Source organism: Plectrocnemia conspersa, unplaced genomic scaffold (assembly GCF_051122295.1).
Source record: "Plectrocnemia conspersa isolate PC_06_02 unplaced genomic scaffold, ASM5112229v1 ptg000005l, whole genome shotgun sequence".
Classification (NCBI taxonomy): domain Eukaryota; kingdom Metazoa; phylum Arthropoda; class Insecta; order Trichoptera; family Polycentropodidae; genus Plectrocnemia; species Plectrocnemia conspersa.
In genome coordinates, this window is record NW_028277169.1 from 32,139,236 (window position 1) to 32,160,393 (window position 21,158).

The 21,158-nt window shown below is 30.6% G+C and overlaps 1 protein-coding gene across 3 annotated transcripts in view; it reads right to left on the bottom strand.

Moving 5' to 3' along the window:
* LOC148235453 (uncharacterized) overlaps positions 1-21,158 on the bottom strand; it is a 598,142-nt gene that overhangs the window by 11,481 nt on the left and 565,503 nt on the right. For all 3 annotated transcript variants that reach the window (XM_088185621.1, XM_088185623.1, XM_088185620.1), the window contains exons 8-15: positions 1,883-2,034; positions 1,654-1,798; positions 1,457-1,587; positions 1,225-1,384; positions 892-986; positions 720-831; positions 527-658; positions 294-406 (exon numbers count right to left, since the gene is read on the bottom strand). In XM_088185621.1, the coding sequence (XP_088041747.1) occupies positions 294-406; positions 527-658; positions 720-831; positions 892-986; positions 1,225-1,384; positions 1,457-1,587; positions 1,654-1,798; positions 1,883-2,034 (1,040 nt within the window). The remainder of the gene's footprint in view (positions 1-293; positions 407-526; positions 659-719; positions 832-891; positions 987-1,224; positions 1,385-1,456; positions 1,588-1,653; positions 1,799-1,882; positions 2,035-21,158) is intronic.

The window sequence follows — 21,158 nt, forward strand, 5'->3', positions numbered from 1 at the left end:
ATTTCATATTTGTTTATGTTTGCCAAAGCACATTTGTTCGATTGTCGCTTTCTACAGTGCAGTTATGTAGGAACCCCTTCATTATGATTTTTACATTTAAAAAATCTAACCAGTGCCTTTATTTTATTGTATTAGTTCAATCAAATCATATTATAACACATTATATATGCTATACAGTAATAATAGTAAGCAATTTTTTTTTAATTCTTAGAATAAAGTCCTATAATTCTTATTTATATAATTTGCCTATTAAATAAATTTTTTCTCACATAAAATAAAATATCATTTTTTACCTGCACAATAAATCTCTGAGGTAATCCACCGTCGAATCCTTCCATACAGATGATCTGTAGTATGTCAGTCGTTTGATTAATCACCGAACAATTAGTGAGTGGATCAGGTTTACCTGGAATAATTAAAAAATCTTCTAATTAAACGCTCAAAATGGGATTATAATGACACGTAAACATTTTTTATAACTGATGGATTATAAGGGTAGGCTTTATGTTTTATAATGTCAATTTACCTGCTGGAACAATGTGAAAGACGCAAGGCACAAACTGAGCGCCGACTATGTTTGTACCGGTACACATAACTGTTCCATAATCCGACGAGTTCTTCGGTATGTAACTAACCTCACTTGTTGCATAAGTTGAACCTAAAATTTATTTATTTATTGAATTATAATAATATAATTATTAACAAAACTATATAATTACCATCTTGATACGATGTATGATCAACGTTATTGTAAACCACAACATTATTAGATGGCAAAATTGTGGATAAGAGCTCAGAGTTATTGAATTTCCATACAAAATGAACGTTATCCTGTTAAACACAACATAAGTTAAAATATTTGTAAGTACATACATATATTTTAATAAATACCTGTGGATTTGCTAAGAGTTTGCATGTTATCTTTGCTTTTTCATTTCTAGCTATGTTATAAATCATTTGTTGACCGGGAAGACAATATGGCCGAACTGTAAAATTAAAATATATTAAATATATTAAAATAAGAATGTATTATATATAAGAGGTCAAAGCTTTTATGATTCCATATTAACATTTTTTAATATAAAGATTTGTGTTCATACAATCTTTGATCTCTATGCAAAACGCCGCTTATCTTCGTCGAAAAATATAATATTTTTAATATATGCCATATAATAGCATCAAAGTGAAATAGTTAATTATATTTTAATAACTACAGATATTTACATTTAACATCCAACAGTAATTTATTGCTGGTGCCTTCTCCTTCTTGATTGGTTGCCGTACATCGGTATATACCGCTTCTAGATTTCTTCAGACTTTGAAGTACTAAGCTCTGATTCGAAATGATGACTCCTTCATGCGGATTGCTCAATAATAAATTGCCCTAAAATAAAAAGAAAATCATCTAAAAAATATACTTATTATATAATATATAGATAAATTTATAAAATCATACCTCGTGAAACCATTGAATCTTATAAGCCCAAGGATTCGATCTAATGTTGCATTCGAAGTAAACATCAGTACCTTCCATTATCTTATTAGCATTCAAGTTTGATCCTAGCTCCAATTTTACTATCGGTATATCTGTATAAAAAAAATGATTTAGGATTGTGTTTATATTATAAATTATTAAATCATATTTTTGCTTACGGTGTATCTCTAACTTCCATCCATCTTCTAATACAGCATCTTGCAAGCTCGTTTGAATTGCTTTGCAAGAGAGAAATTTTCCTGAGTCTTCGAGGGTCGGCGTAAACTTTAAAATACTTGTAGTTACGTTGCCGTCTAGGGACGTCTGAAGTTTGAGGAATATTGTATTAAACGTTTTATCTAAACACATTTTTATGCGAACTGTGCTTGTTAAGAAGTTTAAACTTACCGATTCTCTCGTTGTTTTCAACCTCGTGGAGCCTTTCCACCATGAGATTGAAGGCTTTGGTATTGCACCAATCGTTTCACAGATTACTTCAGTTGCGTTGTTTGCTGAGAAAGGTCGTTTTGAGTTTATGATGCGAACTGATAGAGGTCTCACTGTAAAGATAAATAAATAACATTTAATTGATATTCAGTAATAACATCATAATAAAATCTTTCAAGCCTTATGCACATTAACTTCTAGTGTTGTGAATATAAATCGTATAACTGAAACTTTTTGGCTAACTTTGGAAGGCTTGGAATGCTCTAAATTAGATAAGTGTAAATACAGTTTCACTGACTGGCCTATATAGTAAAATTATATATTTACTGGTTAAAATATAATTTTATTGAAAAATACATATTAAATGTAGCAAGCCAAGATACAACACCAATCATCTAGAAATATTATTCAAAAATATACATTGATTCTAATCTGATTTATTAAAAAGTTCATTAATAATATCGATAAATAATGAGTGAGTTACATCACCGAGTTACAACACGGATTTTCCGATATGTACATCGATTTACGCGGTCAAGAAAATGCTGTTAAATTTCAGCGTGATTTAAAAATCATTTACGGGCAGTATCAAGAAATTTACGAGGTCCTTCCATCGCGAAAATACCGCCCCCAAGCAAGTGCCGCCCGGAGCGGTCCCCCTTTTGTATTCTTATTTTATATTTTAATAGTAATCTATCATTAAATTACAATTTAATTAGAATTTAAAATGCGAGACAATATTAAGCTGTGAAGCTAAACTGCAGCAAATAAATATAAATATAAAGATTTGTGTGTAAGACAATCTTGCATTTTATATTAATATGAAATATTAATTAATGAGCATATGGTTATGTCTACAAATTTTTATTTCCAAACTAATGTCTTAATCATAAATATACAATAAGCCATTAGGCGACTCGCTATAGCTCGTTACCACAGCTGGTGTACGTTTGCTGGTGATTTAAGTTATTTATTGAAGTATTATACCATATAATGGTATTGTTTATCGATATACTAGATTTTAGTGCCCAATATATGTATCCTGACTATATTTTTTTTATTTTTCACGCTTACAAAGCAATATCAAAAGGTAAATCTTATTGTAAATATATTATCGTATGTATATAAACTTAGCACAATTCTTATTGAAAATAAAAGCTTTTGAAGATGTTCCATTGTGTGCACCGTATCTGAGCAATAATACATTTTTTTCATACATTGTTCACACCTTATCGAGTTTGTATGGCGTGGCCCTAGAACAATAATTTAGTCCTTTGAGCTTTCAATTAAGCTCAATGGACAGCATCCTGCGTGCGCGAAAAAGCACACGCGCCTCACTATGCTTCGTTCGAATTAAAAGCTTCCCTCTATATATAAACGGAAAGCTCCATTCAATAAAATACTAACAAAGAGAAATATATGTATAGCACACACGCGTTCATTGTCGAAAATCGCAAGGTGCGATGACTCGCTGACAAATAAAGCAGAGGGAGGACTTAAAATTTTCGTTGGGGGATTTATATAGATGAAGGAAATGTATAAGGGATATTCTTAAAGGTCAGTAAAAATTGAAGCGATTCTTTTCCAGTCGTAGCAACCTTAAGCTTGTGTTTATTTAAGATTATTTCAGTAATCCGTTCTTCTGTATGAATTGAAAAAATATTATTATTTACATTTTTTCTGTTTATGACAATGAATTTAAATCATAGGTAGGATGAAAGAAACTCATTATTCATGAACCATGTAGAGTTAACTGTACTTTTGAGAGCCAAATATATGGAATGTTGTTAAATACATAGTAAACTGCAAGTGCTTATTTAAATATTAGAGTATATTTAAAAAAAATATCTATAAACGTAATACCGTAATTCGAATAATACGTTTTACACCACCCACGTATACATTATTATAATGCCCCTGGAAATTTTCATAAAAGCGCCCCTACAGTGACTACACCTGGAATTTAACGTCGCCTTTGGACTTGCGCCGTTATCGCGACGGATTCATCTATTCTTTACGAGATTTCGCAGAGCTTTTATTATACTTTTTAGTGCTTCGTAAAGTGAATCGGTTTATGCTGATTACGGGGCTCTGTGAGTACAAGACCCTAAGATTTACAATGCCCCTCGCCTCGTGGGGCGTAATTCTCGATGTTCTCTTCTCTCCGAGATGATACTCTGGGAAGATCGTTAGAGTTTCAATTGTAAAAGCCCTATTAAATCACGCGTAAAACCTAATATGATTGGCTCAACTGCGTGACGCATTATTAACTCTTTAATAGTGGTTGAATTTAATTAAATCAAAGTTAAATTAACTTTTATAGAACTTCAGCAATAGTAAAATGGATAAATTATTTTATTATAGTAACATAAATCAAGTATTAAAGCAACTAAGCTATTAAAAATAATATTTGCTTCATTGTATGATATTTGCACCAATAGAAAGTTTTATCAATATTTAGTTTTTTGTAGTGCTTTTTTTTCAAACTGCTGCTGCGCACATTAAAGTGGCAATGATGCTATAATCTTCAAGTGTTATGGTTATAGCTGGAGTTGAACTTTGTCCAACTGTTTTAATTTTTTTTAACATTAACGGTTCATAAAAAGTCAGCCTTAGAGAGACTTTTATTTATTGAAACAGTAATTTTTTTAATTCAATATTTTTAATATAAATAATGGTATTTGTATATATTGTATGTTATAGTATTAAATTAAATGGTCAGTTAAATATTGACATAATTTTAGTATTTAAAATTAGCTCCATGATTAAATGTTTCAGTAAAAATAAACTATACAATATTTTTTTAAAAACACATAAACAACCATTCGAATTGTATTGTAAATTTAAGTATGTATGTATTATATATAATGATAAATACATACATTTTGGTATTAATTCTATGAAGGGTTAATAGCTGCAATCAGTCTTACTGAACGTTTGTCAAAAAGGTATTTATTCCTAAATTATTATGCTGATCTACTGGGATCGTGTTTATTTTTATTTTTAGTTAAAAATTATCATTGTTGTGCAAAAATAAATGTCTCGAATTAAACACTTGATTTTTAAAATTGGCGTGAAGAGAGAAGCAGCTGCTTTCTTAATCAATGCTTGGCGTAGCTCTTTTTTAGTACAAGTTCGGATGAACTCTTGCGTGTCCAAGTAACTGATAAAGATTCTGAATGGAAGTGAATAATATGTGCATTTGTTACGGAAGTATGTATGCGTTTATATAAATTGACGTGTGCACCGAATATTTATTTCCATCATATTTTTGCAAAAATCGTAGCATGACCGATCAAATTAAAACAGGTGGAGATTTGGCAACCTTACATATTTCAAAAACTATATTTGTCAATGCTATACATTCTTTCGTGTATGTAAAGGCGTCGAAAGCCGTGTACAAATGCACATATCGACTAATCTTAGACATGTTTATTGCGCTTTTAACACATTTTTGCGTATTTGCAACATAACTGCTAATAACTTGTCCAAGTAGTATAATCAGTGACCCCCCACTATATTATTATAAATAAAAAAAATCATTGAAATATTTTTTTTAAAAACAACAATGAATTTATATATTCACCTTTTATTAATTTTGTTCGAATGTTACAGTGAAAATAATTTTTCACTTGTGCTTTAGTAAAATCATATCAAAATACATTTTCACTGGTGGATATATAAATTTCTAATGTACAAAATTTGCGTTAATACAGTCAGTTCGAAAGCTATCCATTTCATAATTGAGAAAGAGCTCTAAAGAACATGATACGGATATACGCTAGATGTACTAATCATTAATCCTGTTTATATTTTGAGCAAATTTATAGAAAATATATTTATCAATGAATCGGAGTTATGATAAATATATCGAACGTATATCCGTAACGTGTGCTTTAGAGCTAATAGTATTTCTTTCTCAATTATGAATATTGATAAAATGATAATAATAATATTCAAAAACTTTATCTAGTTAATCAGTATAAACTTATGTTTAATAATAGCAAGTTCTTAAAAAAATTAATAAAAAGGCTTAAGAATTTGTTATAGGGAGTTAAAATCTTAAGGACAATGTTTTATCTAACTGACTTTAAACATATGTAGAGCATCTAGAATTGTACAATAACTTTCACGAGCCAAAAAATTACCACAAAATTCCTTGAATAGGCAAAAAACTCGTTTAGTTTTGGATCAGATAAACATTGATTAAAATATCATTTGTAAGTATCGCACTGTCCATTAAATAAAACTGCAGTTTCAAAAGCTTTTAACGTGACTGGCTTTCAATTAGCATCGTTTTCTATTCGTACTTTGAAGGAGCGTTATATAATATAATAATCATACGAATAATGCACCAATCGAATCATCGACGACTACAACGAAGACTCTCAAAACGGCCGCCTATATACTATATATTATACATTTTCAGTAAATTATGTATTTAACTGGTTGTAAAGTCACACCATTCGGCACCAATCATGAAACCTTTTTCTTAACTATATAGTTAACAAATTATTGCAGATAAAATTAACCATTATAAAAAGCAGATACACTTTTATTTACTTGCTATTTCTATACATTCATTTATTAGGTTAGTGGATCTTTTAAATTCATTTTCAAAAAAATTATGAAATATAATTGTTTTTCAATAAAATCCATATGCTTAGGTATTTGAGGCAATATATTCAGAACACGAGGAAAGGATTATGTAAAGATTACTTATTCTTATAGAATTTGAATATATGATGTTTTTGTTGAATGTCTATGTAAGTGCTTTTTCTAGGTCGAGTGATGCTTTTTCAGGTTGAGCATCGAATTAAATTTCAATTTTTGTTACTACGCAGAGAAGACAAATTATTTAAGCTGTCGCTCAGAAATAATTCAATTAGGAAGTAAGTGTGTGTTTAATTTTGACGGATGAGATACTTTCGCAGAAGAGAAAATTTAAAAATATTTTGAGAAGAAGTACTTTATTAAATTATAATAATATAAATTAGTAACGTCAGATTGTTTATGATATTAAATTAAATTTTAAAGTCTGTTTTCTAAAATTTCATTAGCACTAACAATTTTACTGTTACACAAAAATTAAATTAAAATACTTAAATACATATATGATAATACTATTATGAAATTTCGATTACGAACCCCTGAATATAATACTTGGCAATCCCTACAAAATATATATTTTGTTATTTATTATATAAGGAAATATTTACTCTTGTTCTCGTTTATCAGTAAATATATTTTGGAAATGAAAAATCATATTAATCATAGGATAAACCAATACATAACATGATTCATAATTAAATATATCGGTTAAGTTAAAATAACCAGCCGTTTGATTTAACTACGAGCTTTGTTCATAAGCAAAAGCGACCGAGTGTCGGTTAGGTCCTTTGTCTTAATTGATTCATACAAATCAAGTGTTGGTTAACTAATGCGGGAGTGCAGTAAATCGACCGGTTCTCAAACATTTTTTACTCAAATCAAAATGTCATGTATTTACAAAAAAATCAGTCTACCTAATAATAATAGTGTATACCAAATTTCATGTCACAAAAATACGATTGCTATATTACATTATTTATTATTGTATTTTACAATTTTAGAAAGCTTTATTTATTAAAAAAATTCAAAGCTATAAATTCTCGAGATTATAAAGATTGTCAGACGCTCTTCAGCAATTTCATGAAATGCTTGGCAATGTATAACTTTCTACGAGCGACCAGCGAATCATAAATCAAAGCCGCTAAGAAAAAGGATAATAACTGAACTTCCTCATAAAGTTTTTACTGGTTTTTCTTAAATTAGGAATGCTGTTTTAATAATATTACGTATTAATGTGTTATGAAGGACGTGAATCACTTATAAATTATTCTTTATATGAAAACCGAGCATCCTAAAAGTTTTGAGATACGTATTATTAAAATGTAGAGAGAATTTCCACTTCCTTTCGAAAGTAATTTACACAGTTAGTAAAACAAACTCCAATGGAAAAATATATTTAGAAAACGACACGACATCACTTTCCGCTTTTTGGATATATATATATATATATATATATATATATATATATATATATATATATATATATATATATATATATATATATATAATATGATTTTTGGGCGTGTTTATATAAACAGCTTTAAATGTGGTTGTACATTCTGTGCTATCATGAATATAGTATAGACGTGTTTTCAATAATCGAAGAGCGCTTTAGCTTGACATTATAGAATTGTTGATGACAAATTTTATTGGGCTTTAATGGTACATTCGGTTGATTAGGCATTGTTCCACTAGACGTGAGTTAAGTTGTTTATTCCAAGTCGGAAGCGAAGTGGTAGTTCTGATTGCATCTTCTACATTCATTATTGCAGTGGTATGCCTTATATACCCTTGAACAATGTTATTTGACCAATGTTAGATTTAGAGCGAAACCAAACTTTTTGTTTTGGTCTAATACGGTAGATTTTTAATCGGTATGAGTAGATATTTAGCCCTGACCCTTGTCTTTGTAAGACTATGCACTTATTTAAAATTATTAATGAGCCGTTAATAGATTTGTTTGTCACGCCGATAAAAAAAAACTCAAGGGACATAAATTTATGATAATTTAATCGACTATTTCGCAATAAATTTTGACGCAACCATTATTGGTGGTTCAATATTTATGGATTATTAAAATAAACGTTTCATATGAAGACATTAATACAACTTTGCAATATTTATCTAGCTTTGCTTTTTTGCTTTTAGTCCGGAAAATTTATCGCTAGCAATTCACCGCCAGCAATTACTCGCCAGCAGCTTACCGCCATCTCAATTAATTACATTAACCATTTATAGACTGCACATAGGGTTAGGTTAGTGATGGGTTTGAATAGCAAAAAGATGTTTCGCAACTGTAACAGTGAAGTTTTCTATAGCATACATATAATGTTAGTAATAAATTAAAATGTATAATTCCACTGGTCATTTCAATGAAACTGGGCAGACGGTAAAAATAACACTTAATTTTGAATTAAAATGACAAGTAAATTAATATAAATTATATGTATTGTCTGACAATTAAATTTGGAAGCGATCATTTGGCTATGAATTGTTTATGCCATCAATTGACGCGGCGGCAAACTGCTAGTGATTAATGGCTGGCGGTGAATTGTTGGAAATACATTATCCTGACCCCTGTATTTATAATTGTAATGAAAATTTTCAACAACAGCTGTTGCTACTTTACATTTTCTATATTTCAAGCAAGATAAAGATGAAAAACCTTTTTGGATTATTGAAAAAATGAGATTCAAGTTCGCCAACAGGCCAATTTTATGGTGTAATTTTATGGAAAACTACCATACATTTTTAAAAACTGGAACGGTTTCTTTTTATCTAATTATTAATATAGTTATTAGATTTAGAAAGCTGATTGGGATTTTTTTACCGTTCGAATATTTTCTAACACCTAGTACGGACTCACCCTTTCTTATGCAGTAATATTATGAAAATCAGTGTTTGTAAAATATTGAAAAATATTCGTACAAATTCAATGAAAATTTTTAATAAATAAGCAAATTTCACGTTTTGGAAATTATCTTGAGAAATTTCAGAGAAATAATTTTCAAGAAAAAACACTAGTCATGATGAGAATTCAGCATGTTCAAAACACACGGAATTTGAACTATGCAAGGGGGACAAAAATTTTGTTTTGCACCCTAGTCCCAGTTTGGATGGCTAATCGCCAAGCTGGCCCTGATATACTGAGCTATTAAACGAAGCAAAAAATATATAAGAGCTATGAAGCAATTCAACTTTAAGGTATGAATCCTCAATATGTACTCAAATAACTTTGCGTTATTAAAAATATAAAATATTTTATTTAAAAAATTATATAATGTAATAAACGATTCTCAGCGCCATTATGTCACACCATTACTAATTTCGTGCAATGCATATTTTAGGTATCGGAAAACACATTAATCCAAACTGTTGATCCCGTAGGGCGCCTGACCGCGTTTAGTTTCGGCCGCTAACAATACGTTTGCGGTTTCAGACCTTAAAATGTACCGCGGTTCATTTGACCTAGGCCTAGCCTGGGCTTTCGCTAGTGAATTCGGATCAATTAATAAACACGAGCTAGGCAATTATTAGGCGGCCATTGTTGCCCGCGGTACCCATTGTGGCGCTGCCGCTTTCGGTTACACGAAATTATGACCGGCGGAATCAAAGGATACGCTGCTGTATGTTAATAATTAATTAATTGGCGAAAAAGGTTGGCGACCGCAGGCCGGCGGCTGCTCACGCTGCGCTGGGGAGTTATTGCGCCGAATGGGCTGCACCATTGTTCTTAGGGTGCAGTGAGCGTTTTGTTTTTGACACGCGGCTGAGTAAGAGTGGTCCTCAAATTATTCTGATAATTAAAAAAATATCATATAAAAAAAAACTCTCTAGGATCTTCCGACAATTATACTGCTAATAACAAAATATAGCCTATAGCAAGAGTAACATTTTAGGGCATTAAGTATATGTGCGAATTCTAAATAATACTGATTTACATCCGCATTCGTAATTGGCATTGTAACGAATAGTGGGCGAGCACTAAGCCTCCCTTATGCTATACAAGTGTATTAAAACGGAAGCACAGTGTCTAAATTATTAAATTGAGCTCTCACTAAGTTCGTACGAGCTGGCAAACGAGAGGAGCTACCGACAGATGAAAAATATCAAAAACTGCCGATTCCCTCTTCACGTCAAACTTCCACAGTCCAGAAATCAGGGATTTTTCATATAAGGAACAATTCTTTGCGTAATTAGGGCGCTAGAAAGGCTCGGAGGAATTAAGATTTATTAATTCTAAAAAGCTCACAAGCAGTTAAAAGTTAAAAGATGAAAATCATCCGACATATTCACATGATAATGTATATTTTTAAATTATTAGAAATTGCAAAATATAATATAATACAAAAATTAAATGCTTTAGTAATATATTCTGCATTATATCCTTCTTATATATGTAAAATAAATCATTTAGAAATAATTTATTCTAAAATAGATATATAAATCATAAATGAGTATCAATTCAATTTATTCGATCACACCGGAAATGCAGTTAAACGTATCAAACCGGAAGTTAACGACCCCGCCTAGTGTAAATCTTAACGTTAAACGAAACGAGCCAATCTCGCGTGAAGTGTTGCAGGTGGGCCGCATTATAAATATTTCACGGTATCATAAAAGGGTTGTTTCATCTCGGGGTGGAGGGATAAAAACGCAATTTTCCAGCGATAATAACCCTTCGAACGCAATCGAGGGTGAAATCTCGACTGAAAAGCACACAAGCACACCATACAGCGTGAAGGGTAAACTTGGATCAAATAGACTCTTTTATAAAACAAATATTGAATAAATTGAATAGTCCTTCGATTTAAAGAATTTTATGTATTGTATCATATAACGTTGTTTTGAAAAAATATTAAAAGTATCGTTAGTAAAATATAAAGTAACTTTTAAATTTATTTATTTTAATTTTATTTGTAATATAATATTTTATTTCAAAAAAAAAAAATTTAACATAATTTTTTGGTAAAAAATGAAGTTTAGTAGCCGTAAAAATAAATAACATATTAGAGAAAATAAGTTTTAAAAATCACGCCGGTTAGAGATAAATATTTGTGATGAAGATAAGTTGTTCCTCAAGTATAATATGTTATATATGAGCAATTTATGAAAATTTTGGAAACTTTGGAACGCTCTGGTTTTTTGATAAACTACAGATGTCTGTTTAACACAGGTTCTCCCTACTATACACACCCGCCTACTCATAATAAAGGAGAATATAACAAAATTTACGTCAGTCTTGAAGAAAGCCGTCGGGTAAATTGTTATTTTATGAGCTCTAATTTACCCTAGTTAGTGCAACGCGATATATCCAGTTGCGAGCTGAATATCATCACGCCATTTTGCAGTCTTAGTTTATTGAAAGGAAATTATTAAAACACGACATATATTTGAAAGGTTTTATTAATAAATTATAATATAACAATAAAGCATCATTAAAACTTCATCATCAATTAGGAATTAAAGATATATTTTATTTATATAAATTTTATCGACGGTAATTTACTCCGTTTAGAGCAAAGCCAAATTACCAGTTCTGAATAAAATATCATCTCCCCAATTCATTCATTCGACTTGAGAAAGATCAGAGTTACATGGGAAGCGTTTACTGAGCTATGGAATAAGAAACGAGTGATGTATAAATGAGGTTCTTTACACATTATTCAGTAAAGTACGAGCTTAACCGTTTAAGAGTACTGTCTATGGTAAATAAATATTTTTTAACGGTGGTTTTACAAAATATGCTTCAAATAAATATTTTATCAAAACTTAGATATATCTCTAAATAAGCAATTAACACATTTGATTGGTAAATTTCTGCTAAAAGGTTTTATTAAATGCAGATATGAACTTTATTTGACCAATAAAATTTTATTAAAGCAATTTGTGCACTTAAATAAATTTTAAGCTCGTTAATTTTATACAAATAAAAAAAGTTGGGTCGTATGTTGGGGTTAATCTAAAGACGTTGAAGTCGCATGGTCGTATAATAATTAATATCGCTTATTTAATAAAAACAAATATCGAAAAATGGCAATAAATATTTAAATTATTAAATCATTATTAAAATTAAGATTTATTTGTGAGACTTATTAAAAATATATAGCTATTTTGTAAATTCATTTTTAGATTTAATGTTTTTACATATTTTATTTAATTGCATCTTGAGGACGAATTTAAATAAATTTATGTCGTAACCAAAAGTAAATTTAATTTATAATAATTTAAAATTCAAACTATTATTAAAATATATTTTCAATAAAAGTATCACTGAAATTAGAACAACTAATATAAAATATTAATTAAAGCCAGAGTTATCAGATAAATGGTTGTATCTTGGGTTGAACTCATTCAACTCATTTCTAGTAATACTTTTTTAATAAATGTGTTTAAATGATATTAAGGATAAATTTTGACAAAAATTTAAGCTATTTAATATATTTAACTACTCTATTTTATTTTAATGTATACTTAACTATACTGATTTAGTAAGTTTTAATCTACAATACTTAAAATTTTGCAATTCTAATTATTTTATATAAGTTTTAATTTATTAAATAACAAACACACAATTAGTTAAAAGTATACCTAAATGTTAACATTTTAAATATAGTAAACCTTTATTGCCTGCACCTCACTCTCTGTAATAAAATATTTACTCTTAATCAAAAAAATTCGGAAAATATTCTCCTAAAATTCTGGATTAATCTGCTTTTGATAAGACTTATTTTCGTAATTAACTATATTTTTATAATAAACTAGTTAAAAAAATCCATTCTCTACGAAAAATGAATTTATTTAAGCTTGAAGAGAAATGCCCAAAGCTTTAAATATATTTGATAGCAGATGGATGTGGTGAGAACGGCAATTAATTGGCTTTTAAAAGCCCAAATTCACATTAATGCTTGCCTACTCTCTGGAAGTTGTCCGAGCCGAAGTTCAGCTGAAGTCGGCCGAGGTACCGACTTCCGAGTAGCGGCCACACTGCCACAAATTTCTTATATCGTCCGGACGGCGGACGTGAATGACGTCCGGGCGGCGGCTGCTGTCACGTACAGCTGGCATATTTGCGCGCGATCCAAAAATGTGCCAAATAATTGCAATTTTTAAATTGTCGTATTATTAAAATTACGCTACTGATAATTATAAAAGTTTGTGTGGGCACTCACCAATACAATATCAGTGAAAACTTTTCGGTCGTAAATATTCAATTTACGCAAAATATTTGTCGGCTTTTGCAAAATACCATAAGGCATTAAAATTATACTTCAGAATACGAACACCACGTCTGTGACTATCCTAGAAGTTGTCGCCGTCAATTTTAAATAAGAATTCGTTATACTGTGACATTTATATAAACTGATCTAGGAAAATACATAAGGATATTCAAAACAATTTTTTTAACAAAATCAAGTACCACTAATTATTTAATTTTATATAAAAAAATATAATAACTATATATGTTAGAAGAATATACTATCAAAAATATAATTAATCCTTTTGGGTGTCCTAACATATTCAAAGATGTCAGTAAGAGTTTGTTAAAGCCTCCGTTAAGCATGTGGTATTATAACTTGACCACGTGACCACGATGCAGCGCTCGACATGCGTGTTGACCATAGGACACCTACGCGCATACTGAAATTGAAGCGAGTTACTCGTTCTATCTCAGTTTGCGAAACACCATATCATAATCTCTCTCACTGTCGTCACTTAACACACGAGAGAGCGAAAGGGGGAGTATCTCACTGCTCGCGCTCGAAAGAGCAGCTTTGACTTTGGTCCGTTTGCCGACAATGTTTGGAAGCGCTCGAAGCTGGCCAAGTCGACTTAATTACCCCCAATGAACCTCCCGTTCTCGGTAACCTCGGACAACTTCCAAGAGATTTTAGAGCGGGCAGAACCGAACTCGACCAAAGTAACCCACTATATTCTCCTCCTTGGCCAACCTTGGCCAGCTTCCAGAGAGTGTAGTGCAGGCATTACAATTTATATTTGAGGTAAATTTAAAATGAGATATAAACCTTCAAAAGCTAAATATTAAAATATATATTATATATGTAACTTCAAATGATCGTAACTTGGGGTTAAACTCGTTGTATTAATTTAAATGCTTACGAATATTGTTAATAATTCATTGAACTATTTTTTATAATAATTTCCAGATTTTTTGCATTTGTGGCGACCATACACAGATGCCTACGTTTGAAAGGGACTTATTCTCAAAACTTGCGTTAATTTACTGTGTAATCCATCAACAATAATACAAGACAATAGCGTAAAAGATGGACCACACACAAAAGCTCTCGTTACGACCAGAAGAAATCCCATAAATAACACGAGTTTTGTTTTTACTGTAAATATTCTCCGTCATTGAGAGCATATTTCTTCATTGCGGAACTGTCACGGATATACTGTCATGACAGTATGTCACGGACATTCTGTCATGGGCTATTTAATATCAGTATTGCAATAGCAATACTGATATTTGAAATGTGTTTACCTTAAAATTTCATCTATTTAAAGCGTGAACATATGTAGTAGGTATAATTGGACAACTAATTACTGCATCTCTGATTCGCCAGAGACGAATACTCAGACACTCAAATTAAAAGTATAATAGATTTGCCACTCTGTCACATCAGTAGAAGATCAAGCTATTCGAGATAAGAAGGTTGAAAAAATCACACGTTTGAGAGTAGATAATTATACGATTTGAGACGGTCAACCAGACCGAGACCGAGAATAAACAACGACAACAAACACAAGAGACCCCAGCGGATCATACATAAGACATCACTTATCCACAAGCGCTCATTCTATAAAATAATTCATTTTGGGAAATTGTACACTGTTACCAAATTTTTCCAGCCGCAAAACCCGAAATAGTAAACGATATTTTTATTATAAAATAAATAACTAATTACTCACTGTTATGTAGTAAAATAAGGGAACCTTGATTAAACTGATTATTATGGTATGATGTGTAGTTAGCATTTAGTTGTAATTTAAAATATTAATTACATTATCATCAATAGATATTAATCATATACATATTTTAATAAATAAAAAGCAATCAACAGAGATTAATATTTTTCGTAGAAGCTGGAATTTTATTGACTGACTTGTTTATGTAAATTTCCATTAAAATAGCAATGTAATTAATTAAAAATATACATTATACCTTTATATAAAAGGAGCTAACATACACATACAAAAAGTGTAAATAAAATTATTAAATCTACATAAGCGTGTTTACGTTTATATATAATTAAACGCCCGTTATCCAGGATGTATAATAACTTTTCCAATTAATATGCTTATAAGGACTTATGGGGGCATTGAATGTGTGATTATACAACATATGGACGTTAAATGGAACACTTTAGCCTCATTATGGTGGATGTATGAAATTGTCTAGCATTTCGGTGTCCGTTACTGCTACAGGTTAACATTGATATATGGCATTGCATCTCTTGTAAATCTCCTTAATTATGTCTTACAGCCACTGGACCACGAAGTAAGGCCTCAAAGCTAATTCCACCTCGTTAAAACTATACGAAGTTATAAAAAAAGTAAATAGAAGTACATTTTAAACGGCACCTCCGTTCGAATAGCAAAATATTTTATAATTTTCTAAGCTGATTTTTTGGGTGGAAATTTAAACTGTGATAGCAAAATTAATTTTGGTGTTATATATTGTATAATAATTTTTGACTAAATTATGCGAAAAATTCACAGAATTATATAATTAATATAATACATATAGATGTAACATAAAAAATGAGCAAATAAATTTGTTTTTTAATAAAAAAAAATGGTTTGTAAAAATTATGCTAATGTAATAATACAATACATTGCAGAACTATTATACAAAATCTTATTATTATTTCGATCCAATTTATATTTGGTAGTAAATCAGGGTTGAATTTAGTGACTTTCTGTCAAATAAAAATAATATTGTAGCAATAAAGCCTATTTAAAAGCCATTAGTTAATTTAAAAGATCCTATGTTTTATTTACATGTAAATCAAAAACATGAGTTTCAATTCGCAAATATATTTATATAAGTCCTATAATAAAATTCAAGTTGAAAGGAAGTTATTATGAAACCATTTTCGACATCAAAAGATTTCCGGCTGAGGTCTTGAGGCGATTCCTTATTAAAAACCACAAAAGTACTTAAAGTGCCACTTAGATGATTTAAAAACCATAATCATGCCATTAATTGGAATTTTAAGCCTTGTAGGGAAAAAGCGTAGTTTAATTATTTATTATCATAAGACCAGAAATAATCACAAGCATTAACAATACAATAAATAGATCGCAATCCGCAATTAACACGGATATGGTGTGTTAAGTTACAACCCACGCATCGTGGCAAGTAGTCAATATATTTATTTAAGACGCCATAACGTTCGTTGGCTAATTTAGAGTCGGCTATAAATCACTAAGCGCAACACATTCATGACCCCGGGGGTGATACGGACCCCGAGCCGTCAATTGGTCAATAAACGGCGATAAATAAAATTATGGACCTAGACCAATTCGATTTGGGCTCGTTTAGTTCGATGCGTTGAAAATTCACAGATGTGTATGCCATCGTTTCTGTTGACCTTCGTTGACCTTGGCGTTATATTTAGTTACTGATTAATAGAAGTATTATATGAATATAGTGGATCTTTTTGACCCATATCGCCTTAATGTTTCAGCCCTTATGTAATTAAAAGTTGATAATCGAAATATATTTGGTTTAAGTATAGCTTAATTTTTCTACTTTATTTTTAATAATTAATTTTTATTTGCACTGTAATGGATTAACGAGATTTATATAATCATAATATTTGATTCGAGTATTTTTTGAACATACTGTTACATAAAATTCAACAATAATCACTTTTAAGCAGTTCATAAATATTTAGGATTAGAATCAATTTAAATTCCATATAATAAATATGCAAGCAATGTATAATAGAAAACTTTCGGTCCCTTTATAGCAAATATTTATTCTTTATGTTGATTTTTCAACTGGCGCGATATAAGTAAATAGAACATATATTTTAACATAAAGGTTGAAGGAAAAAAAATAAACCATTTTTTGAAAGTAGATGTTTCATCAACCATTAATTGTTAACGTGCGATATAAAGGGTTGTATCATGGGGTTTAAATTTGTATTGTATGTCCTAAGGTTAAAGTTGATTTATATAGTTTTTCTTAACCTCATAGACGAATATCAGAGTGAGTATTTAAGGTCGAGTTAGGTCGTAATTTGATAAGATTTTTGAAGACTCATTGTAGTATTATATTAGTATCTGGTTTTACTATTTTTTTATGTTTATGATATTTTTTTTCCTTAGCTGAAAAATGTTCTTTTATGGTCGTCTTTATATGATTTTTTTATTATATAATAAAGTTATTATAGCAAATTATACAGGATGGCAAAAAAAAATAACGAAACAAAACGTACTTTTGAATGTTGATATACAACGAACCAATAATTATTTACGTTCAATAAAAAACTATTGTAGTATGTAATATATATTTTATATAATTAAGGGAATTTATTTTTGTTTTAAAGATATAATAAATTGTCTGAAGTTCGGTAGAACTTAGTGAAAATGTCTGAAGATGTGATCATTTCCGTATTTATACTGATGACTCATCCAAAAAAGATTTGTTTTTCACCCCTTTCGGTGGGACAGCCAATTTTTTTTAAACAAATTGCCTTTAACCTTAAGATAAGAATACGAATGGCAATTCCGAATACACGTGTTAAATTTTTTTTAAGGCGTTTGCGATATATGCTTTTTGATTCATAGCAGATATTTTGAAAAAAAAGGTTTTTTCATGGTGGTGTTCTATTTTGCCATAGAAGCTAAACAAAGGGTCTTAACACAGTTTTGTCTCAAAACTTGCGTCAATTTACTGTGGTCAAAATGATCATTCATCAACAAGGAAACAGGACAAGAGCGAAAAGGTTTGGGATCACACAGCCCTCGTTATGACCACATAAATAACACGATTTTTGTTCTTACTGTAAATATTCTCCGTCATTGAGAGAATATTTTTTTGTTGTGAAAATGTCACGGATATAATAAATCACCGGATCCACAAGATTCCCGTTGCAATACAATACGACCTTGGGCAATGCCTATCAAGCAAACGTCGTGTTCTAAAGGCGTATACATATTTCGCCGTTCTAAGAAGCGACTGCAGCGATTAGCTGAACGATCTTGCGTAATTGTGATTGGTCAGAAAGCTTTGCAGCCTTGGAAAATTACGCCTGGACTCCGATGAGGAGAGGGCAGTCACCAGCAGCCACTCGAAAGGACCAGCAGATGCCCGCCGCACGCGGAAAACATATTGTCATGTACGCTCACATCCCGAGAGGAACTCCTCCATACCGAGCACCATCGTAGCAGAGAGGGATTAACTTCCGCTGTACCTCTAACGCTGAAGACCCCTCACGAGCATCATCACTGCGCAAGCTTCTCCACCACCGCTTGGAGAAAACATCTTGCTATTTATCGTATGTCACAACAATTGTAAATATGATGTAACCCTGAGTCTCACTGACTACAAAGTCATCACCTCTTAGGGTTCCCAAACCTTAAATAATTTTCAATGGTAAACGCTGCTGTATGATTACCATTGAAAATGGAGTAATAAAAAAAATACTTTCATTAGTTTTGCTAGTAGAAAGTGTATTCTTTAAAAAATAGTGTTGAAGAGTACAAGTATTTTTTTTAATCTTGTATTAAAATGTATAAAAACATAATAAAAGTCTGAACTTTAATGTAATTTATAGTATGTATCATAGTCTAACAAAATCATTAACTAAAATATTTTTTTTCTACATTTTTTACAAAATTTGGTCCATTGATATATTTTAAAATACGTCGATAGAGACATAGTTTATGGGGTACTTCAACTGAGGGCGTAGACCTTCAACGATGCGCCAGATAGATACTGTTGTCAGTGAGATGCATCTAACAAAGTGGATCAGACTTCTGACTGACTCTCTAAAGAGTCTCGTTCCGTATAGGAAACTCATGTCGATGGAGTCTTCAATGGAGCATGCCGGCCAAGGACATAACCCGCTTGGGCCTGCTAAAAGGCTCTGATTATTTTTTATAAGAATTTTTCTAAATTTAGATAGCCAGATAAAGCAATGGTTTAGAGAAACCAAAACGCCAGGCCAAAAAAAAAAAAAAAATTCTGCTCTGTTAAACGATTCAAGATTGGTGTGGCTCAAAACTGTTTTTAAAAAAAGTTTCTCGAAAGCACTGACAAACGCGTGCCTAATCAAACTATTCATTGATAAACCCACGCTTTCTATATTTTTAGAGAAGTCGTATCGCGATTTATATTATTCACAATTTTTATAGTGCTCGGTAACAATCGTTCACTTATTGCTACTGTCGCCAGATTTAGTAGGCAAAATATAAAAATATTTTTGTGTGTTACATTGTAATATCGGTCCATTTAATTTATAAACTTTATACAATAAAGCAGGTTTACATTTTTTCAATTCTAAAAAAGCTAATGTAATAATGAAACATATTTTAAATTCTGTGGGAAATATTCGCCGACATCAAAATTGCATTATTCATACTGAACAATACGCGAATGTTCAACAATACATTTTTCAACAGCGTTGTGCATTTTCAAAACTCGCCATGTGCATTCGTTGCCGCCTCTAATTTGAAGAATGGCCATAACAAAACGAGTCACGCTTAATACCACTTTAACGAGTGTATGGCCAAAGCGAGTTTTCCCAGTCGAGATTTTACAGCATTTTTTAACCAACTTTTCCACGATCTATGAAAAGGCGATCTGGATTTCGAGGAACGAATTAAAAAGCGATATTTCAAACACGAGCCATTTAACCTTCATGCAGCGAATGTGCAATACAATTGTTATGGTTGCAATTGCTGTTTCGGTCGATAACTGAGTGAGACTCGTGGGTGTAATGTTTAGCTTAAGGATGTTATGGTTGTTGAGTTAACGAAGCACGAATAGCGTTTTGGGACTGAATTGGTACTCGAGAAGGACTGAAATCACGACATCGTAATTCAGACTGGATTTAAGTTGGATGATATAATTTAAAAATACTTAAAATACACTAAAATTATTATTTTCTGTTAATAATAAAAATAATCATATAAAAATTAATATTTATATTATTTGCATAATTTAACACTACATTAATAAACATGAAAAATAATATAGGTTGAGTTGTGTATTTTAATTTTTCATATTCATAAGTTAAAATGTAATAATACAGAGCAAAGTGACCCGCATGACCGGTTATTAAAGTTGCATGACAAAGCTTTCATTTAATAGCTAGTATATAAATAGCTCGTGCCAACATCATAAAAATATTATTAAAAATTTATATACGTTTTAGAGTACCTTTGTTTATATATTTTGCAGTAATACATAATAATATTAATATAATAAATATATATACACATATAAACTAACACACAGCAAAATTATTTAAGTTAAAAAACACATATAGCAAAAAAAATTAATAATATTGTGCGTCACATAACTTTTGGAATTAATAAATATAATTCATTTAATAAATTTGAATAAATTATATCTAAATAATAATTT